General features: G+C 46.6%; 1 protein-coding gene across 2 annotated transcripts in view; it reads right to left on the bottom strand.

The window, feature by feature from the left end:
* Window positions 1-16,789, bottom strand: part of BAP1 (BRCA1 associated deubiquitinase 1) — a 37,990-nt gene extending 21,201 nt beyond the window's left edge. Inside the window, exons 1-6 of one of the 2 annotated variants that reach the window (XM_073591586.1) lie at window positions 16,663-16,789; window positions 11,932-11,961; window positions 11,339-11,393; window positions 11,118-11,250; window positions 1,854-1,973; window positions 103-164 (exon numbers count right to left, since the gene is read on the bottom strand). In XM_073591586.1, coding sequence (XP_073447687.1) covers window positions 103-164; window positions 1,854-1,973; window positions 11,118-11,250; window positions 11,339-11,393; window positions 11,932-11,961; window positions 16,663-16,699 — 437 coding nt within the window. In that variant the 5' untranslated portion in view covers window positions 16,700-16,789. The remainder of the gene's footprint in view (window positions 1-102; window positions 165-1,853; window positions 1,974-11,117; window positions 11,251-11,338; window positions 11,394-11,931; window positions 11,962-16,662) is intronic. The other variant, XM_073591585.1, reaches the window with a different exon arrangement.
* Between the last annotated feature and the right edge of the window lie 5,873 nt (window positions 16,790-22,662).

The raw sequence follows: 22,662 nt of genomic DNA on the forward strand, positions 1-22,662 counted from the left end.
TTCTATGTGTCGGCTTCCATCTGTGCAGATGATGTGATTGAGCCCTAAATCCATGTGACAGCGCCGGAGCTTCGGGTGTCACTACCCATGGGTGTCACTCACCTTGCGTGACTGTTGTGAGCTTTGGCCAGCTCAGGAGCGTTTCCGATGGCATAACCTTTACTCTAAGGAGCAAAAAAAAAAAACAGATTCAGAATCTCCATAGGTGACAATTAACTGCTTGCTGACCAGCCGCCGCAGTTTTACTGCAGGTAGAATGGCGCGGCTGGGCGAAACGACGTTACCTTACGTCGCTTCGCCTGTTGGCCACTAGGGTGCGAGCGCGCGCCCGCAGTGTGTGCCCAGAGCCGAAGCACGTGCCCAGAGCAAGAGCAGGGATCTGTGTGTGTAAACGCACAGATCCCGGTTCTCTCAGGGGAGTAGAGACAGATCGTGTGTTCACCGATCTCTATCTCCTCCTAGACAATCCCCTCCCCCCTACAGTTAGAACACACACAGGGAACACAGTTAACCCCTTGATCGCCCCCCTAGCGTTAACCCCTTCCCTGCCAGTGACATTTATACAGTAATGAGTGCATTTTTACAGCCCCAAAAATGTGTCAAAAGTGTCCAATTTGTCCGCCGCAATATCGCAGTCCCGATAAAAAAACAAAAACAAAAACAAACAAAAAAAAAAAAAAACGCAGATCGCCGCCATTACTAGTAAAAAAAAAAAAAAAAAATTATAATAAAAATCCCATAAATCTATCCCCTATTTTGTAGACACTATAACATTTGCGCAAACCAATCAATATACGCTTATTGCAATTTTCATTACCAAAAATATGTAGAAGAATACATATCGGGCCGAAACTAAAATTTGCTTTTTTAAAAAAAAAAAAACAGGGATATTTATTATAGCAAAAAGTACAAAATAAAGTATAAAAGTGCAAAATACCACCAAAAGAAAGCTCTATTTGTGGGGGAAAAACAAGGACGTCAAATTTGTTTTTGGGTACAGTGTCGCACGACCGTGCAATTGTCAGTTGAAGCGACGCAGTGCCGTATCGCAAAAAAAAAAAATGGCCTGGTCATTGAGCAGCCAAATCTTCTGGGCCTGAAGCGGTTACATTTCTTTTTGCAGGTTAAAAGTTTACAGAGGAAGTCTAGCGATAGAATTATTGCTCTCGCTCTAACGTTTGTGGCGATACCTCCCCATGTGTGGTGTGAACACCGTTTACATATCTGGGCGTGACCTACATATGCATTCGCCTTTATGCGCGAGCACGAGGGGACAGGAGCTTTACTTTTTTTTTTTTTTTTTACACTGACTCTTTAATTATTTTTTTTTTTTTTATTAATCACTTTTATTCTTATTATTATAAAAATGTAAACATCCCTAGACGTAATAGAAATAAGGGATGACAAGTCCCCTTTACGAAGAAATCTGGGGTCATGACGTCGCCTTGGTCCCCCACCTCTATGATCTAGAACAGTGATGGCGAGCCTCGGCACCCCAGATGTTGTGGAACTACATTTCCCATAATGCTCCACTACACTGCAGAGTGCAAGAGGATCATGGGAAATGTAGTTCCAAAACATCCATCTGGGGTGTAGAGGTTCGCCATTGTTTTCCTAGATCATAGAGATGATCAGAGACTATCTGGTCTCTCCTCTCCTCTATGGCCAGCCGCACGAACATTTCCCGGGCTTGACTGTAAGCCCAAAAAAAAACGGCGAGCGTAGATAGTGGGGGGGGGGTTTCCTTTAGTAGTTTGCGTTTCTGAAAGCAATTCAGCTGCCCCGGTAAACGGCTTCAACGCCACAACGTGTACATATATGTATTACAGTCTTGGCGCTCTCTTTATGGTTACCTCCGGGCTGAAGCCTTTGGTGAAGTCCTTGATGCGGCTCAGAGTCGGCCCCAGGTGAACGCCGCTGCAGTTCAATAATACGCTCAGGAGGGCGTGAGTGGCGCAGGAATTCGGGATCAGCTGTGAATGAAAGGAAGATATTAAAGGGCGCACCCCCCAGACACAAAAAAAGTGAAATTAATTGGATGCTAAATGTATCTGTGTAAAAAACCATGACTTTCCCTTGATGACACCTCAATACCAACATGTTACACCCCCACCCCCAGAGAAGAGAACCGTGATCCCGTTCTTCTGGGTATCGGGCACGGCTGGGCGCCAGCAGCGGCTTGCTCCTGCTGTGATTCTACATTTCCACGGGACCTGCTGATCTTTCTGTACACAGGTAGATGACAGTCTGCTATGTAAACAAGGCAGATTGCTGTTCTGTAAGTAAGGAAGGCACGGAACCGGTGTTCCTGCAGAGCACACATGCCTGCCCCTAGTAAAAGCACCTCCCCCCGCAGTTCGAAAAACACATTTTAGACACACAATTAACCCTTTGATCGACCCTGATGTTAACCCCCTTTTCCAGCCAGTGTCATTAGTACAGTGACAGTGCATATTTTTAGCACTGATCACTGTATTAGTGTCACTGCTCTCCAAAAAAGTGTCAGGTAGGGGTTCGATTTGTCCGCCTCAATATCGCAGTCCCGCTATAAGTCGCTAATCGCTGCCATTACTAGTAAAAAAAAATAAAAAAATTCCATAAAGCTATCCCATAGTTTGTACAGTGGAACCTTGGTTAATGAGTAACGCGGTTAACGTGCGTTTTGAAAGAAGAGCAACTTTTTAAAAAAAGATCCTGACTCAGTTTGCGAGTGTTGTCTCGCAAAACGAGCAGAATTCAAGCTAATGTGGTGTGCAGTACCGCATTTGGCCAGAGGTGCGGGGGGCGCAGGGCGACACTCGGAACGGTTCAGAGCCGTTCGGAAATACTCTGTTCCCGAGTTCAGCCAAGCTGTCCCCGAGTATTTCTGAAGGCTCTCTGGCGCCCCCCCCCACCTCTGGCCACATGCGGTATTGCATGCAATAGAAGTCAATGCAGAACAAATTATCTTCATTTCCATTGATGTCTATGGGGAAACTCGCTTTGATATGCGAGTGCTTTGGATTACAAGCATTCTCCTGGAACGGATTTATGCTCGTAATCCAAGGTTCCACCGTAGACCGTATAACTTTTGCACAAACCAATCTATATACGCTTATTGGGATTTTTTTTTACCAAAAACCATGGACCAGAATACATATTGGCCTAAATTTATGAAGAAAAATGACCAGTTACATTTACCAGTAACGGTGTTTCTGGGAAGTCTTCCAGGACGGCACCCAGAGAGATGACTGGTCCACCTGACGGGAAGCACAATCAAAGAGGTTAAAACCCTCGCCCCTCCCTTTGCTCCTCAGTTGTGAAAAGTATTGACCCACACCAGTGCACGAGAGTGAAAACAAACACCACCAAACTCTATACATTATGAATGAACCTAAAAAGAGCGGGTGGGAAGTAGGCCTGCCGTCCTGGAAGACTTCCTAGAAACACCATTACCGGTAAGTGTAACTGGTCATTTTCTCAAGTCGTCTTCCAGGGCGGCACCCTGAGAGAAGAGCAAGTAGCTCAGGCCTACATTAGGGTGGGACAACAGCTTGTAGGACCTTCCTACCAAAACGGCCAGAACCTGAGGAGACAGCAACTCCACTCTATAATGCCTCAGGAAGGTGTTCTGGCTTGTCCATGTAGCGGCTTTACATATTTGCTCCACCGATGCTCAGGCCCTTTCTGCCCAAAAGGTCACCAGAGATCGGGTGGAATGTGCCTTAAGGTCCCTCGAGACTGCTGTACCAGAGTGCTCATAGGCTAAGGAAATAGTATGCTTAATCCACCTTGCTATGGATGCTCTACATGCTTGGTGGCCCTTCTTCTGCCCCAAAAAAATAAGTAATAAATGGCTGGACCTTCTAAACGCTTTAACTTTTTTCTAAATAAATTAACAGAAAACGTCTGGCATCTAGACAATGGAAAGAAATTTCCCTCTCATTCTGGGGATTGTTGCAAAAGGAAGGAAACACAATCTCTTGAGTTCTATGGAACTTCGAGGCTACCTTCGGGAGGTACAGGGGGTCCTGCCTAAATACCACCCTATCATCAGGTAAACGAAAAAATTGTTCTTTTATTGAAAAATCCTGAATGTCGCTAATCCTCCTGACTGTTGTAAATGCCAGTAGGAAAGCCAACTTAAAAGTGAGGAATTTGAGGGGAATCTGATCTAACGGTTCAAATGGAGCCTTGGTTAGTCCCTCTAAAACCAAAGTAAGGTCCCATGGCAGAAATCTAGACATCTGGACTGGGGACAACCTGTCTCTGACCGACAGGAACCCTCTTGATCAGGGGGTCTACAGGCAATCTCCTGTCCAAAAAACAGGACAGGACTGCAACCTGAACCCTAAGCATCTTGGTTGCCAGACCCTGATCCGCACCATCCTGGAGAAAATCCAGCATAGCAGGGATCTCTTGTTGGGAAGTCCCTCTCGCCTGACACCAGCGTGAGAACACCCCCAGGTCTTAGCGTAAATACGTCTTGTAACTGGCTTCCTACTTAGTAGAAGAGTATCCATTACTCTGTCAGAAAGGCCCTTCTCCCGCAGGTTCTGCCTTTCAAGAGCCAGGCTGTCACCCTGAAGAAGCTGTTATCTGGGTGGCAGATTGAACCCTGAACGAGAAGGTCCTGCCGAACAGGAAGATGCTGAGGTGGGGCTATGGACCATCTCCACAAGGTTGGAAACCAAACTCTCCTGGGCCACCATGGAGCGATTAGAATCAGACTGCCCTCCGAGAGATACGTCTGTAGTACTCTTGGAATTAGACCCAAGGGGGGAAAGGCATAGGCCAATCGGAAGTTCCAAACTTGGGCCAACGCATCTATCCCCTTCGAGCCCCCTTTGTGGGAGAGAGAGAAGAATCTCTTTACCCTTCTGTTCTTCCTGCGAACAAAGAGATCAATCTCTGGTTCGCCGAAATGCCGGCACACCAGGGAGAACACTTCGGGATTCAACTCCCATTCCCCCTTGAGAATCGGCTGTCGACTGAGATAGTCTGCTTCGATGTTTAATGTTCCCTTTATATGCACTGCAGAAATAGAGAGGATCCGATGCTCTGCCCATCCCAGGATCTCTAGTGCCAAGGTCAGAGGAGCGCGAGATCTGGTGCCTCCCTGATGATTTAGGAATGCCACAGTTGTAGCATTGTCTGAAAGAATCTGGACCTCTCGGCCTCTGATCCTTACCTCGAAAGCCCTTAGAGCCTCCCTGACGGCCAAGAGCTCCTGAAAATTAGAGGAGGCGCTTCTCTGACCCGGGCCCCAAGAACCCTGGGCACGCAGTTCCTCTAGGTGGGCCCCCCAACCCCAGGAACTCGCATCTGTCGTTATCCTGAGAGGCTGAAGTTGGCCCCAAAGGAGACCCCCTCGAAGCCTCTGAGGACAAAGCCACCTCCGTAGGCATCGGAATGGGATTATTGTTGTCCAGCGTTCCTCTCTCTATGTCCCAGAAGGAAGTGCTGGAGAGTCCTGGAATGTAGTTGAGCCCACGGTACTCCTGGGATACAGAATGTATCACACCCACCTGACAACTGTCCCCGAGCCACCCCCATCAAATCATTCTCTGCAGCTATTACCTTTTGTGCCACCACCCCCTCCCTTTAGAATGTAAGCTCTATGAGCCGAACCCTCCTGTACCTTTTGTATTGAACTGCAATTGTGTTGTCCCCCCTATACATTGTAAAGCGCTGTGTAAGCTGTTGGCGCTATATAAATCGTGAATAATAATAATAATAATAATAACTAGAAAAGCTACAATTTCTGGGGAAATTGTGTGAAGTGTTCTTCCCTCCACCTACAGTAGTCTACAACTGGAGTGGGCGGAGTAACTGTTGTGTGGTTGGAGTAACTGAAAAGTGTTAAAAAGCTTAATATTTTAAAAAGTATAAATAGTAGTAAAAAAAGTTTAAGAAGTCCCATCATTAGCTGAAAGAGCTGAACATTTTTTTCAAAAATGATTTTTTTTATTTTTCAAAAATGATTTTTTATTTCAAAAGATTTTTTTTTCTCAAAAATTATTTTTTTTTCAAAAATGATTTTTTGTTTTTTTCAAACGATTTTTTTTCTCAAAATTTTTTTTTTTTTTCAAAAATTTTGTTTTGTTTTTTTCAAAAATGATTATTTTTTTTTAATTACTATTTTTTTTTTTAAATTATAATTTTTTTTTTTCATGGGGTGGTCATAATGTTTTGGCTGATAATGGGGGGGTCATAATGTTTCGGCTGTTTATGTTTCGATATTTCGTGAACCATTCGGCAAAACGTTCCACAAAGTAATAGCACACCAATCGGCAACAATCCACACGTTTCGGTATATTACTTTCTATGCAGTGTAAAAGCTGTGGGAGGAGTTAGGGTGGTAAATTTGGCTATAATAAGAATAATAATATATATGTGAGATAACAGTAAGTGGTCTTGCTATGCAAGAACACTTAATAATGTCATTAGATCCAGAACCCTCATGATCCCTCTGTGAGAGATCCTTTCTGCCTCTAGCAGGGATGAAACTGCTGCAATGAGGCCCTCTACCTTGTCCTGGGGTAGGATTATTTTCTGTTCTGAGGAATCCACCAGGAATCCCAGATAGACCTTTGTCTGGGAAGGTATCAGCGAGGATTTCTCCTTGCTGATAATCCACCCCAGAGATTCCAAGGCGCTCACTACTCTGGCTAGGTCTGAAAGCAGGTGATCTCGACTCTGATTGTAAGGGATCAATGCCACTCCCTGGAGATGCAGGAAGGCAACCACCTTGGCCAGAACCTTCGTAAACACCCTTGGGCTGGATGCCAGCCCCGAAAAGGCAGGGCCGCAAACTGCCAGTGCTGTATTCCTTGCGCTGAGGCAGTTGCGAACCTGAGGAAAACCTGATGTTCTGGAAAGATCAGGACGTGGAGATAGGCATCTTTCAAAACTATTGTTACCATAAACACGTCCTTCAGAAGGTGTTTTCTGAGAGTATAGATGCTCTCCATGCAGAACTTCTTGTACCGCAAGAAAACATTCAGACGCCTCAGATTTATAACAAGGCGATACTTCCCTGAGGGCTTTGGAACAACGAAAATGTGAGAGTAGAAACCCTGTCCCCGCTGACCCTCTGGGACTGGCACTATAACACCCTGTTCTGCTAGTTCTTTGACATTCTGCAGAATACCGGCTGTTTTGAGGGGGTCTCTGGGCAAGTGAGTTAGGAGAAACTTGTGGGGAGGAGGTGAGAGAAACTTCAGCCTGTAGCCCTCTCTTATAATCTGGAGAATATGGGGGCTCTGAGTAATCCCTCCCCACTGACAGAGAAAGTGGGAAAGCCTTCCTCCTACTCTTATGTCCCTTAGGGACTTTTTCGGCCGACTTTTGGCTGGAAAAGAGAATACGTCCCTTCTGTTTTTCTCTACCAACCCCCCAATGTCTGTTAACAGAGCCCTTCTTATCTGGGAAACGTTTTTTCGCCTGGGGGCCTCAAAAAAATTTCCTTTTGTCCTTCTTAGGCTTAGTAGGAAACTTTTTTCCTTTTTCGATAGATCTAGCAAGAGCCTGATCTAAGCTAGTACCGAAAAGGAGGGAACCCTCAAATGGGAGACCACACAAACGGGCTTTAGATGAATTATCTCCATCTCAAGTCTTGACCCACAGGGCTCTCCTTGCTGAGTTTAATAGAGCACCACATTTGGTGCTTGTCTCAACTGCTGCATCTGCTAAGTAGGCAACCGCACTACATATCACTTCTAACAAATCCAGGACCTCCTTAGATTTGGAGGTCCGGGATACGTGATGCATTAACTTGGAGATCCACATATCTGCGTTTCTCGCTACGCAAGCCGAAGCTAATGCGGGGCTCATAGCCACAGCATTAGCTTCCCAAACTCTGCGCAAAATAGTCTCAGCTCGCCGATCCATCTGATCTTTGATGTTGCCAGCATCTTCAAAAGAAAGATCGGACTTGCTTGGATACTTGTGCCAAGGAAGCGTCTAATCTAGGAGTTTTGGAAAACTTTTCCTCATCTTCCTCTTTAAAGGGGCACCTACGCTTCCAAGTCTTATGTTTTAAGAGCTTCCTTTCAGGTTCCTTCCATTCCCTTAGGATAATATCTTTAAGGGCAGAATGCACTGGAAGAACTCTTCTTGAGCAGATACTTGAGCTGTAGGCTCCTGTATCTCTTAAGACACGTAAATAGCTCTAAGAAGGCCCTCCATGTCGTTGGCTGAAAAAATATGTCTGCCAGACCTGGAGTCCTCTCCCTCTTCCTCCTCTTAGCTGTCTACTAGACCCTCATTAGAAAATCCCTGATCCGGGACCTCAGATTCTTCCTCCTCCTCAGAATCCTGATAAAAGAGAGATCCTGGAGGTTCTGGCCTCCTCTTAGACTCCCTGGATGAGGCAGAGCCCCCTTGGGAGGAGGAACCTTCCTTACTAGTCTGAGGTTCTGGGTCCCTAGACTTGAGTGTAGACAGCATCTCAGTTTGGACCGCAAGAAAGTCTCTCATAACCTGGAATGTTTCTTTCCCTGTTAGCTTCTGAATACATTTAATGCAAAAGGGTTTTGAATGATCCAACGGTCATTTATCATTGCAATTCCCGCATCTAGAACGGGTAGAGGATTTAAAGTGGTGTTCCGGCCTGAAATTATACTTTTTAAATAAAAATACCCCTATAATACACAAGCTTAATGTATTCTAGTAAAGTTAGTCTGTAAACTAAGGTCTGTTTAGTTAGTTTATAGCAGTAGTTTGTTATTTTATAAACTTACAGCAGGCTGTGGCCATCTTAAGTGTGGGCATCTGAAGCCAGACTGTATTTCTTCCTGGATCTCATCCTTGCAGATCTCGCACATGCTCAGTGCAGCACAAGCAGTGTAATAGGTTTCAGGTCAGGTTTCCATAGCAACGGCAGTGTCAGAGGAAGTTGCCGCCCCTTCCCAGAAGGCATTGCAAACAGGAAATGATGCGATGGGCCGCGGCCAGGGAGGAGGAAGTGAAAAATGAATACAGTAGAATTACAGTAGGTGCTGAGAAAAAAAATTAAAAAATATCCAATTCGTTTTTAAGTGCACAGTTTAGTGAGGGATGCTGAAGAGTTGTAAAAGTGGGTGGAACTCCACTTTAACAGGATGGCTGGCAACCCCCAGGGCAGTGGCGTCCTCCCCTGAAATAAAAGGATACACAGGCACAAGATTAAACAGCACTGTGTCACACAAAGGAAAGAGTCTGGGTACCCTCCCCCCCCTCCAAATCCTCTGGCGGCCGGTCTGACTCACCCCCTGTGGTCTCCTCCGTGGCCGTGGACCCTGTGGGACTCTCCTCGCGCTCCATGCTGCTGGTGTCAATATACAGCTTCCTCCTCGGTAGATAACCTCTGGCAGTCACACACGTGCACAAGGGAAGTGGGCGCCTGCTCCTCCTGGTCCGTGCGTTTTATTTGTATGAGGACAGCGTCCTCCTTGTCCTTCGCAAACGCCGCCGCCATTTTGCCAGAGACCGGAACCGGAAATTGGGCGGGGGGCGCTAAGATCACTTCCGGCACTGGGGAGGAAACTATGTCATTCCTCCCCCAGACACAGAGGAGACGGCGCTGAGCGCCCTCAGCTTAAACAAACAGCGCCATCCTAAGCTGACAGCCCGCGAGAGCGACTGGGAGAGTGGCCAGGCGATCTGAATGCTCACAGCCCCACGCCTAGAGGCACTAGCCACCTGCCCCCTCCCTAGCCACCGCTGCAAGACTGAAGACGGAGGGGAAAGCACCGATACTTCCCTGAGGGCTTAGCACACTGCCCTGATAAGCTGCACAGAAAAAAAAAAATGAAACACAAGGCCTCCTTTTTTGCACGGCACCTGCACAGGTAAGGAGGGGAGGCAGGAAAAACGGCCCCCTGAAGTTCTGGGTACACCACTGTACCCAGGGTCCTTCAGTCCTTAGGGGGGCTTATCCCAATGCTGCCCCAAGGAATTTTAGATTGGGAAAGCCCCCCCCAGGAAGGATATAAAAAATCCTACCAGACCCAGAGGCTTCCTCAGCTTGTGGTCCGGCACCCAGGGGAGACCACCAGCCCCAGGCTTCGGGTCCTAAAGAATAAAAAAACGAAAACGTTTGGCTGTGGGGAAACACAATCAAAAACTGAGGCGCACAGGGAGGGGCGGGGTTTAACCTCTTTGATTGATCGTGTTTCCTGTCAGGTGGACCAGTCATCTCTCAGGGTGCCGTCCTGGAAGACGACTTGAGAAAATTATTTTTTACATTTTTTTTATTGGATGTTTTATAGCAGAATGTAAAAAAAAAAAAAAAAAAAAAAAATTGAATTTTTTTTTTTCTTCAAAACTGTCGGCTTTTTTTTGTTAATAGCGTAAAAAATAAAAACCACAGAGGTGATCAAATACCAGAAAAAGAAAACTATTTGAGGGGTAAAAAAAAAAAAAAAAAAAAAGGACTTCAATTTTATCTGGGTACAGCGTCGCACGACAATTGTCATTTAAAGTAACGCAGTGCCGTATTGCAAAAAGTGGCCTGGTCGGGGGGGGGGGGGGGGGGTAAATCTTCCAGAGGGTTAATGCGGCGTTCCGCTTAAAAAAAAAAAAAAATTAAAAGTCAGCAGCTACAAATTCTGCAGCTGCTGCCTTTTAATAATCGGACACTTAAATGTCACGGGGTCCAGCGATGCGGGGGAACGAAGCCCCGCTTGTCTCCCCCTCCGCTCGGCGGCGCCGGCATTGTAACTGTGGGGGCCCGGCTGAGGCTTCACAGCCGGGCACCCACTGCACATGCGCGAGCAGCACAGCACGCCGCGATTGGCCACGCAATCATCTGGGACCTGTGACATGTCCCAGATGATTGACAAGAAGGCGGGGGCAGAGCTGAGACATTCCTGCGCCGAGGGAAGTGATGTCAAGAGCCCAGGCGCTGAAGGAGGCAGATTACTAGGGACCCCCTAGCAACAGGCATTTAGAGGTGAGTAAAAAAAAAAAATTTCTCCAAATGTTTTTTTTTATTTTTTTATGCACACAAATTACATTTTTTTTTTTTTTTTGGGGTGAAACTCCACTTTAACTTCAGTTTTAGAGTTTCAGTGATGACATAGAGAGAAAAAAAAATGTAGGTGAAAAAATACATAAAAATGGCAAAACTTAAAAAATAAATCAGTTTATCTCACCTGGTGAGCGAAGAACATGTTGTTGACCACATCCTCCTCCATGACAGAGGTGTCGTCCAGCAGGGTGGAGACTTTCCTGCGGGAACGTCGCTCCTCGATCCATTTGAAAAGGAAGATGAAGCCATAGACCGGCCTGGAGGGGGCAAGAAATGGTCAGAGAGTGCTGGTGGGGGTGGGGGGTTTTGAGCGGCTTGAAACACAGAATATTGTGTATATCTTACCCCGGACACTTGCTCTGCAGATCATAAATTTCTTCTACCTGAACCCCTTTAACACCTGTGAGAGACAGAGAGAGTCAGACACACAATATGTGTTGTGGGAGTTTTCATTTAAGATACAAAATAACAAAAATGTAAATATTTAATATAAACCAAAACAAATCTATACCATAATATTCCCATGCAGAAACCCTGATACCACTCACTAGCTTCTTATAGCTCTTGGTGGACTCCAATGGTGAGATTTCCTGCAGTAGTTTGTGTCTCTGCCCCTCCCACAATGGTGAGATTTCCTGCAGTAGTTTGTGTCTCTGCCCCTCCCACAATGAGGAGATTTCCTGCAGTAGTTTGTGTCTCTGCCCCTCCCACAATGGTGAGATTTCCTGCAGTAGTTTGTCTCTCTGCCCCTCCCACAATGGTGAGATTTCCTGCAGCAGTTTGTGTCTCGGCTATCATTATTGGTTCTATAATGGACACAGTGACTGGATACAGGAATCTCTATGGGGAGATGTCACTACTGGGGCCCCTCAATAGACATAAAAAAACAGCACCGGATCCAATGACTGAAACGACATGGAAGGGAAAATCCTACTCACCGAAATCCTCCACCAGCAGCGTGAAGAGCCCTGCAGAAACGTAAAATACGTGGATAGTGATTATTGCTTCCTCCATTATCTGTGATTATTGTAACATTGTATCCATTGATCAGTGTTCCTTATATACACACAGCTCGACTCCTGAACACCCCCCCCCGCCCCCTCCCAATCACAGTGTGACTCTTGAACACGCCCCCTCCCAATCACAGCCCGACTCCTTAACACACCCCCTCCCAATCACAGCCCGACGCCTGAACACGCCCCTCCCAATCACAGCCCGATGCCTGAACACGCCCCTCCCAATCACAGCCCGACTCTTGAACACACCCCCTCCCAATCACAGCGTGACTCTTGAACACACCCCCTCCCAATCGCAGCCTGACTCTTGAACACACCCCCTCCCAATCACAGCCTGACTCTTGAACACACCCCCTCCCAATCTGTCTCTTGAACACACCCCCTCCCAATCGCAGCCTGTCTCTTGAACACACCCCCTTCCAATCACAGCCTGACTCTTGAACACGCCCCCTCCCAATCACAGCGCCACTCTTGAACACACCCCCTCCCAATCACACTCTGCCTCTTGAACACACCCCCTCCCAATCACAGCCTGACTCTTGAACACGCCCCCGCCCAATCACAGCGCCACTCTTGAACACACCCCCTCCCAATCACACCCTGCCTCTTGAACACACCCCCTCCCAATCACACCCTGCCTCTTGAACACACCCCCTCCCAATCACAGCCCGACTCTTGAACACACCCCCTCCCAATCACAGCCTGACTCTTGAACACACCCCCTCCCAATCGCAGCCTGACTCTTGAACACACCCCCTCCCAATCTGTCTCTTGAACACACTCCCTCCCAATCGCAGCCTGTCTCTTGAACACACCCCCTTCCAATCACAGCCTGTCTCTTGAACACACCCCCTTCCAATCACAGCCTGACTCTTGAACACGCCCCCTCCCAATCACAGCGCCACTCTTGAACACACCCCCTCCCAATCACACCCTGCCTTTTGAACACACCCCCTCCCAATCACAGCCTGACTCTTGAACACGCCCCCTCCCAATCGCAGCCTGCCTCTTGAACACGCCCCCTCCCAATCGCAGCCTGCCTCTTGAACACACCCCCTCCCAATCACAGCCTGACTCTTGAACACACCCCCTCCCAATCACAGCCTGACTCTTGAACACGCCCCCTCCCAATCGCAGCCTGCCTCTTGAACACACCCCCTCCCAATCGCAGCCTGCCTCTTGAACACACCCCCTCCCAATCACAGCGCCACTCTTGAACACACCCCTTCCCAATCACACCCTGCCTCTTGAACACACCCCCTCCCAATCACAGCCTGACTCTTGAACACACCCCCTCCCAATCACACCCTGCCTCTTGAACACACCCCCTCCCAATCACAGCCTGACTCTTGAACACACCCCCTCCCAATCACAGCCTGACTCTTGAACACACCCCCTCCCAATCACAGCCTGACTCTTGAACACACCCCCTCCCAATCACAGCCTGACTCTTGAACACACCCCCTCCCAATCACAGCCTGACTCTTGAACACACCCCCTCCCAATCACACCCTGCCTCTTGAACACACCCCCTCCCAATCACAGCCTGCCTCTTGAACACACCCCCTCCCAATCACAGCCTGCCTCTTGAACACACCCCCTCCCAATCACAGCCTGACTCTTGAACACACCCCCTGCTCCTCAGGCTGAACAGACTCTGGAATACAGGCACACGATGTGTCTGCACAGAGCCCTGTAACCCCGCCCCCCACTATCAGGGAGAAGAGATGATTGGTCACGACACAACTTAAAAATCTTGTAAAAAAAGATAAGAAAGATAATTCCTGAAACAAAAGAAAACCAGTTATACCTGTATCTGCATTCTCACTGGGATTTTGGTTATGTGGTGAGCACTGGAGGGAGCCTGGAGCTGCATTTTCCCCAGAAGAGGTGATTAGCTCAGGAGCCTCTGCCAGCCACAGACATACCGTGTCTGCCAGTACAGGGGACAATGGAAGACGTTAATTACCCTCTAGATTTGCCTCTGGGTGGGGTAAATTCTCTAATCGTCATCAATAAACAACCCCCCCCCCCCAGATCTGCCCCAAGAAGGGGGGGGGGGTGTCAGGGTATTTACATTGACTGCTGAGTTACACATAAACCAATCCTCTATGTAAATAATAGTGGGGGAGAGGTGCCTTATGTGACAGAGAAGAGACAGAATCCGCCGCCTCAATCAGGGTTTCTTCCACAAGCCATCAGCAATGCACCCCTCCCCCTCCCACCCCCCCCAGACCTGGGGCATTTACATGCAATGTTCAGATACACACAACATAATCTCCTATTGGGGGGGTACCTTCCACCCATCACCCCAATATCTGCCCATGGTGGGGTATTTGGGGTCAGTGTTGGGGGAGGGGGTACAATGCAGCCCCTGGGTGGGGTATTTGGGGGTTAGTGTGGGGGAGGGGGTACAATGCAGCCCATGGGTGGGGTATTTCGGGTCAGTGTTGGGGGAGGGGGTACAATGCAGCCCATGGGTGGGGTATTTGGGGTCAGTGTTGGGGGAGGGGTACAATGCAGCCCCTGGGTGGGGTATTTGGGGTCAGTGTTAGGGGAGGGAGTACAATGCAGCCCCTGGGTGGGGTATTTGGAGGTTAGTGTGGGGGAGGGGTACAATGCAGCCCCTGGGTGGGGTATTTGGGGGTCAGTGTTGGGGGAGGGGGTACAATGCAGCCCATGGGTGGGGTATTTGGGGTCAGTGTTGGGGGAGGGGGTACAATGCAGCCCATGGGTGGGGTATTTGGGGTCAGTGTTGGGGGAGGGGTACAATGCAGCCCCTGGGTGGGGTATTTGGGGTCAGTGTTAGGGGAGGGAGTACAATGCAGCCCCTGGGTGGGGTATTTGGAGGTTAGTGTGGGGGAGGGGTACAATGCAGCCCCTGGGTGGGGTATTTGGGGGTCAGTGTTGGGGGAGGGGGTACAATGCAGCCCATGGGTGGGGTATTTGGGGTCAGTGTTGGGGGAGGGGGTACAATGCAGCCCATGGGTGGGGTATTTGGGGTCAGTGTTGGGGGAGGGGGTACAATGCAGCCCATGGGTGGGGTATTTGGGGTCAGTGTTGGGGGAGGGGGTACAATGCAGCCCATGGGTGGGGTATTTGGGGTCAGTGTTGGGGGAGGGGTACAATGCAGCCCCTGGGTGGGGTATTTGGGGTCAGTGTTAGGGGAGGGGGTACAATGCAGCCCCTGGGTGGGGTATTTGGAGGTTAGTGTGGGGGAGGGGTACAATGCAGCCCCTGGGTGGGGTATTTGGGGGTCAGTGTTGGGGGAGGGGGTACAATGCAGCCCATGGGTGGGGTATTTGGGGTCAGTGTTGGGGGAGGGGGTACAATGCAGCCCCTGGGTGGGGTATTTGGGGGTTAGTGTGGGGGAGGGGGTACAATGCAGCCCATGGGTGGGGTATTTGGGGTCAGTGTTGGGGGAGGGGTACAATGCAGCCCCGGGGTGGGGTATTTGGGGTCAGTGTTAGGGGAGGGGGTACAATGCAGCCCCTGGGTGGGGTATTTGGGGGTTAGTGTGGGGGAGGGGGTACAATGCAGCCCATGGGTGGGGTATTTGGGGTCAGTGTTGGGGGAGGGGGTACAATGCAGCCCATGGGTGGGGTATTTGGGGTCAGTGTTGGGGGAGGGGGTACAATGCAGCCCATGGGTGGGGTATTTGGGGTCAGTGTTGGGGGAGGGGGTACAATGCAGCCCATGGGTGGGGCATTTGGGGTCAGTGTTGGGGGAGGGGTACAATGCAGCCCCTGGGTGGGGTATGTTCGTACAGAGGTCTCCCCTGTATTGGGGGGTCAGTAGGAGGGGGTACAATGCAGCCCATGGGTGGGGTATTTGGGGTCAGTGTTGGGGGAGGGGGTACAATGCAGCCCATGGGTGGGGTATTTGGGGTCAGTGTTGGGGGAGGGGTACAATGCAGCCCCTGGGTGGGGTATTTGGGGTCAGTGTTAGGGGAGGGGGTACAATGCAGCCCCTGGGTGGGGTATTTGGAGGTTAGTGTGGGGGAGGGGTACAATGCAGCCCCTGGGTGGGGTATTTGGGGGTCAGTGTTGGGGGAGGGGGTACAATGCAGCCCATGGGTGGGGTATTTGGGGTCAGTGTTGGGGGAGGGGGTACAATGCAGCCCCTGGGTGGGGTATTTGGGGGTTAGTGTGGGGGAGGGGGTACAATGCAGCCCATGGGTGGGGTATTTGGGGTCAGTGTTGGGGGAGGGGTACAATGCAGCCCCGGGGTGGGGTATTTGGGGTCAGTGTTAGGGGAGGGGGTACAATGCAGCCCCTGGGTGGGGTATTTGGGGGTTAGTGTGGGGGAGGGGGTACAATGCAGCCCATGGGTGGGGTATTTGGGGTCAGTGTTGGGGGAGGGGGTACAATGCAGCCCATGGGTGGGGTATTTGGGGTCAGTGTTGGGGGAGGGGGTACAATGCAGCCCATGGGTGGGGTATTTGGGGTCAGTGTTGGGGGAGGGGGTACAATGCAGCCCATGGGTGGGGTATTTGGGGTCAGTGTTGGGGGAGGGGGTACAATGCAGCCCATGGGTGGGGTATTTGGGGTCAGTGTTGGGGGAGGGGTACAATGCAGCCCCTGGGTGGGGTATGTTCGTACAGAGGTCTCCCCTGTATTGGGGGGTCAGTAGGAGGGGGTACACTCATTGTACCTGGGTCGCTCTCCAGCTCTAGCCAGCCTTTATTCATGTTGTCTCATCCATAGCTCCGAGCCTCTGACGTCATCACAGCGCGCCGGAAACAACCACAACCTCCGATACATCGGGACTGTCCAGTCGGAGAATACACACCGCCCCTCCTTGTCTCCTCTTGGCAGACATTTTACCTAAGACCATTCCCTTCATATCAATGTAAATTGGGCTTCCGAAAAATGGCCACCTTATGGCTGTACTGCGGAGCTATCAGGGAAAGAACAATAAAATGTCATTTTCCATTGGGATCACGTGATAGGAATAACACCGAAAGCGCCATCTTTAGTGTGGGAAAACTATTATGATGATGATGATTAGTAGTAATAATATTGTATTATTGTAATTATGATGGTGGCAATTATTATTATTATTATTATTATTATTATTATTAATAATCATTTTGTCCTCTTCATCATCATGTTTATTAGTTTTATTATTATAATTTTATTTATTATTATTGTTCTTTTTCCTGTTGATATTAAAATGTATTTTTTTATTATTATTATCATTAGTAATTGTAGTAGTATTAGTAGTATTTTATTGTCATTATTATAATTATTTTTTATTATTACCATTATTATTACTACCACTAATAATAATTGTTATTATTTTCTTAGTAGTAGTAGTATTTTTTTACTATTATTATTGTTGTTTTTGCTAGTATTATTTATTATTTTTACATTATTATTTTACTTTCATTTAAACTTTATTATTATTATTATTATTATTATTATTGTTATTATTATAGAAGTAGTAATATAATTTTGATTTATTATTATTATTGTTACTACCACTAGTACTAGCAGTAGTAATAGTATTTTTATTATTATTAATATTATTATTATCACCATTATTATTGTTACCAATAGTAATTATTAGTAGTTGTAGTAGTAATAAAAGTCATAATAGTATATTATTATTATTATTATTGCTTCTTCTTGTTATTTTTATTATTATTATTTTTAATTTCATTATTATTATTAGTAGTAGTAATAGTATTTTTCCTCTTTTTCTTTTTACTATTATTTTTATTGTTTTTTTAATTATTATTATTATTATTATTAGTAGTAGTAGTAGTAGTAGTAGTAGTAGTCATTTGTATTTTTTCTCTTCTTCTTTTTATTTTTATTGTTATTATTATTAGTAGTAGTAATAGTATTTTTCCTCTTCTTCTTCTTTATCTTTTTAATATTATTTTTATTGTTTTATTATTATTATTATTAGTAATAGTGATAGTAATAGTGATAGTATGTATCCTCTTCTTATTTTTATTATTATTTTTATTGTTTTATTATTATTATTAGAAGTAGTGGTAATAGTAGTAGTGTATTTTTCCTCTTCTTCTTCTTTTTCTTATTATTTTTATTGTTATTATTAGTAGTAGTAGTAGTAATAGTATTTTTCCCCTTCTTCTTTTTATTATTATTTGTATTGTTTTATTATTATTAGTAGTAGTAATAGCAGTAATGATGATGCTTTTGATGAAGGCCTAGGGCCGAAACGCGTCAGCATTTTTGGATTATGTTATTGCTGTAATGCTCAAATAAATATTTTCTATGGAGAAGCTGTCGAGTTGCCGGCCTGTACTTTCTATGAATCTTTTGTGAGATTAATTAGCCAGAGCACTGACTACTCTACACACCAACTATACTATAAAGCGGTAGAGCTTGGGTGAGTTTTTCTTTTCCATCTCCGAGTGATCTCCGAGCGTCTCCGAGTGTTCCCGAGTGTCTCCGGCGCCCCTCGCACCTCTGGCCACATGCAGTACTGCCTAGACAAGCAGTGGCTGTGGAACGGAGTAGCTCAGTTTCTATTATTTCCTATGGGGAAACTCGCTTTGATATACGAGTGCTTTGGATTACAAGCATTCTTCTGGAGCGAATTATGCTCGTAATCCAAAGTATTACTGTACTGGGATTTTTTTTTTCTAACCAAAGACATGTAACAGAACCCTAGGCAACCTCTGGGGGAACCCTAGAGTTCCACAGAACCCTGGTTGAGAAAGTCTTTTATATGCCCCAATGAAGGGGGGGGGTTTCGAGTCCATGAAACATATTAGCTTTTTCTTATGACCTCTTGTCATGGGCAAAATGCCTACAGAAACGTACATTAGATCTCTGACACTCTCATCCTTTTTACACTCTTTAGACTCCCCTGGGAACCCCCCAAGGTTGTCCCCGTTGACAGAGAGTTGACTTTAAAACTTTCATTTCCAGCCCTGTCTTTCCTGCCTTGTGGGTTCAGAGCTCTACCAAAAACACCTATCTGGTATCATTGTATTTTGTTTTTGTACACACGATTCCTGACACAGGAGAAAGGTGCGTGCAGTATGGAAATAATCGTTTTAGGACTCCTAACAGCAAAAACATTGAACAAGGTATGATGAGAAACAACCTTACATTTATTTATTTTTTTTGTACCTACAAAGACATGCTTATCCTTTAAATGCAGTGGATTGCTTTTCAATAAAAGCACACTCTGTATCTGTAGAACATTATTTTAGGCTTGGGTGGTTACTGTTTTTTCAGAAGGGTTGGCCCTTCATCTAAATGTAACCTACTCCACCTCAGGTTGTCATCTTGCACTGATGTCTTTAAGTTTGTCACCTTTCCGCGAGGAGAGAAGACTGGTGAACTGGTCATGAACACTCCAGGACACATTCCCTGTGAAGATATGCTGTTTTAGCGCTTTATAAAATATTTGGCCAAGTGCTAATGATGGATGAGAAGACCTGGCTCACCATCAGTGTTCCAATCCATCCCAAAGGTGTTTAGTAGGGTTGGGGTCGGGGCTCTGTGCAGGAGACTCAGATTCCCCTACACCAAACTGGTCAAGCTGGACAAACCTTGACAAGATTTTGGAGGGTGTCTGTGGGAAACTGTGCCCATTTGTATGGTCAGGTACTGATGATGGATGAAAAGATCTGACTCACGAGTGGTATGCCAATTTTTCCCAATGGTGTTCAGTAGGGCTGAGGTTAGGGCTCTGTGCAGGATATTTAAGTTTCTCCACACCAAGCTGGTCAAACCATGTCTTTATGGAGTTGGCCAAACCGTGTCTTTATGGAGTTGGCCAAACCATGTCTTTATGGAGTTGGCCAAACCCTGTCTTTATGGAGTTGGCCAAACCGCGTCTTTATGGAGTTGGCCAAACCGCATCTTTATGGAGTTGGCCAAACCGCATCTTTATGGATTTGGCCAAACCGCGTCTTTATGGAGTTGGCCAAACTGTGTCTTTATGGAGTTGGGCAAACCATGCCTTAATGGAGTTGGCCAGACAGTGTCTTTATGGAGTTGGCCAAACCATGTCTTTATGGAGTTGGCTAAACCGTGTCTTTATGGAGTTAGCCAAACGGTGTCTTTTATGGAGTTGGCTAAACCGTGTCTTTATGGAGTCGGCCAAAACGTGTCTTTATGGAGTTGGCCAAATGGCATTTGGATGTCTTTATGGAGTTGGCCAAACCGCGTCTTTATGGAGTTGGCCAAACCGCATCTTTATGGAGTTGGCCAAACTGTGTCTTTATGGAGTTGGCCAAACCGCGTCTTTATGGAGTTGGCCAAACCGCGTCTTTATGGAGTTGGCCAAACTGCGTCTTTATGGAGTTGGGTGTGTCTTTATGGAGTTGGCTAAACCGTGTCTTTATGGAGTCGGGCAAACCGCGTCTTTCTGGAGTTGGCCAAACTGCGTCTTTATGGAGATGGGCGTGTCTTTATGGAGTTGGCTAAACCGTGTCTTTATTAAATACAAAATTAAAGTAAAATACCACGCTGGCACCCTGATTAATAAGCAGCAGCCAGCCCAGTGAAAGACAAATTCAAACAAACAGTAATGGGAATATGTGCAGCGCTAATGTGAAATGATCACTGTATAAACACAGGAACTATAAACAAATAAATTATTAATTTCCAATAACTTGTGCGTGACTGAATATCACGCATGAATATAGTGCAATAATGATATATAAGAATCATGACCAAACTTAATGTGTCCATAATTGTGAAAAACAAGTTCAAAGTCCACAGGGTGAAAAATAAGTGTCGTGATAGATCCAAAAAATCCTTATGGCATCGATACAAATGGAAAAACAGGTGAGTATAGAAGGTAACCGCCACCAACTTTTGAGAAGGCTTGCCGGAACTATCGGGCTCAAAAGAGCGTATGCCCTGTGATTCCTCAAGGCTTGTGGTGTAAACACACCAATAGATTGGAACATCCATGTCTCTAACTTCTGGCCAAAATGGGAGATGATCCCTCCGTCCCACGGGTGGCTTGAAGTGACAGCACTCAGATGCGGCAGATATTCTCAAACTGAGGTGGCCCAAATCTTCCCCATACACTTACACGTTACAACCAGAAAGGAAACAAATACTCCACATAGTGTAAAATCATAGGTGTAAAAAGGGGGGGGGGGGGGTAATGAAATTGAATGCACTCACATTTGGATGGATAAAAAGCGCTTGTAGAAATAGCAGTAACAGTGTAGATAACACAATGGCATCAACCAGGGATGTTCTGATGCGTTTCGTCTAAAGAGACATCCTCTGGGGTGTATGCCCGCTGTCGTCATTGCGCTTATATAGATAAATGTGACCCCAAAATGGAACACCAACCTGTGATAGGATTTCCGCAGCGTGTGTGTATTGCTGCAATCACTTCCTGCTTGGCAAGATGGCGCTGGTGGTTTGAGGACTGAATCATACAGTGCGTCAGCCGTGCCATCCTCATACACTCTTTGGATCAATTTTTCACTTCTCTGAATGGGAACAATCTAGGTATCTCTTTGACTTATGAATCCAGTCAAAGTAAAATCCACTTCTAAAGCCGCGTACACACGGGCGGACTTTTCAACCGGACTGGTCCGACGGACTTTCCGACGGACTTCCGACGGACTTTTTAACGAACGGACTTGCCTACACACGATCACACCAAAGTCCGATCGTTTCAAACGTGATGACGTACGACGTACTAAAATAAGGAAGTTCATATCCAGTAGCCAATAGCTGCCCTAGTGTCGTTTTTTGTCCGTCGGACTAGCATACAGACGAGCAGATTTTTGGGTCCGGCGGAGATATGACGTAAAGATTTGAAGCATGTTCCAAATCTAAAGTCCGTCAGATTTTCGACTGTAAAAGTCCGCTGAAGGTCCGGTGAAGCCCACACGCGATCGGATTGTCCGCCGGACTCGGTCCGTCAGACCAGTCCGGTCGAAAAGTCCGACCGTGTGTACTCTGCATTAAACTTGAAAATTGAAACGTGTGAATGTCAGTTTAAGTTTAAAGCCTGTTTCAAACCTACTGATCGCCATGGGTTCATTCCCATTGACAGCTGTCATCACAGTTCCTGGTTATGTTTTGGTTCCGTGGAGCCAGTTTCTGCGGTTATGCAGAAATTGTACCGACACCGAGACTTTCAAGGAACTAGCTTGCATTCTAAGACAGAGGTTCAGTGATAAAGGATATGACCAGGTGGAAGTGGATTTAGGAGTTACAAAGAAATTTGGAAGTGGAGAGGAGCTCTATGTTGACAGAGAGACCTCGTCAGGATTCTAACGAATCCTTGAAGTGGTCAATGATAACTTCATTTTCCATACAACATAGACAAATTAAATCTGTTATCAACAAGCACTGGAGTGTATTGAAAAGCGATCGCATTCTAGGCTCCCTGTTGCCTGATCAAGCTAAGGTGGTATACAGGGGTGCTCCATCTCTACAGAGCAAGATCACTCCTAATATTATCAATGCGCCCGTCAGAGCCTCCTTTTTTTCACAATCCAGTTGGCTATTATCCATGCAAAAAATGCAATGTATGTAAATACAACACACAAGGCAGATGTAAAACTCAACAATTCAAATCTACAGTTACTGATCGTTGGTACTGTATGAAACATTTTGGTACATGTGCTACCAAGAACGTCGCTTATTTGCTCACCTGCCCTTGTGGCAAAACATATGTGGGAAGAAT

This window comes from Aquarana catesbeiana, linkage group LG07 (genome assembly GCF_042186555.1).
Source record: "Aquarana catesbeiana isolate 2022-GZ linkage group LG07, ASM4218655v1, whole genome shotgun sequence".
Lineage (NCBI taxonomy): Eukaryota > Metazoa > Chordata > Amphibia > Anura > Ranidae > Aquarana > Aquarana catesbeiana.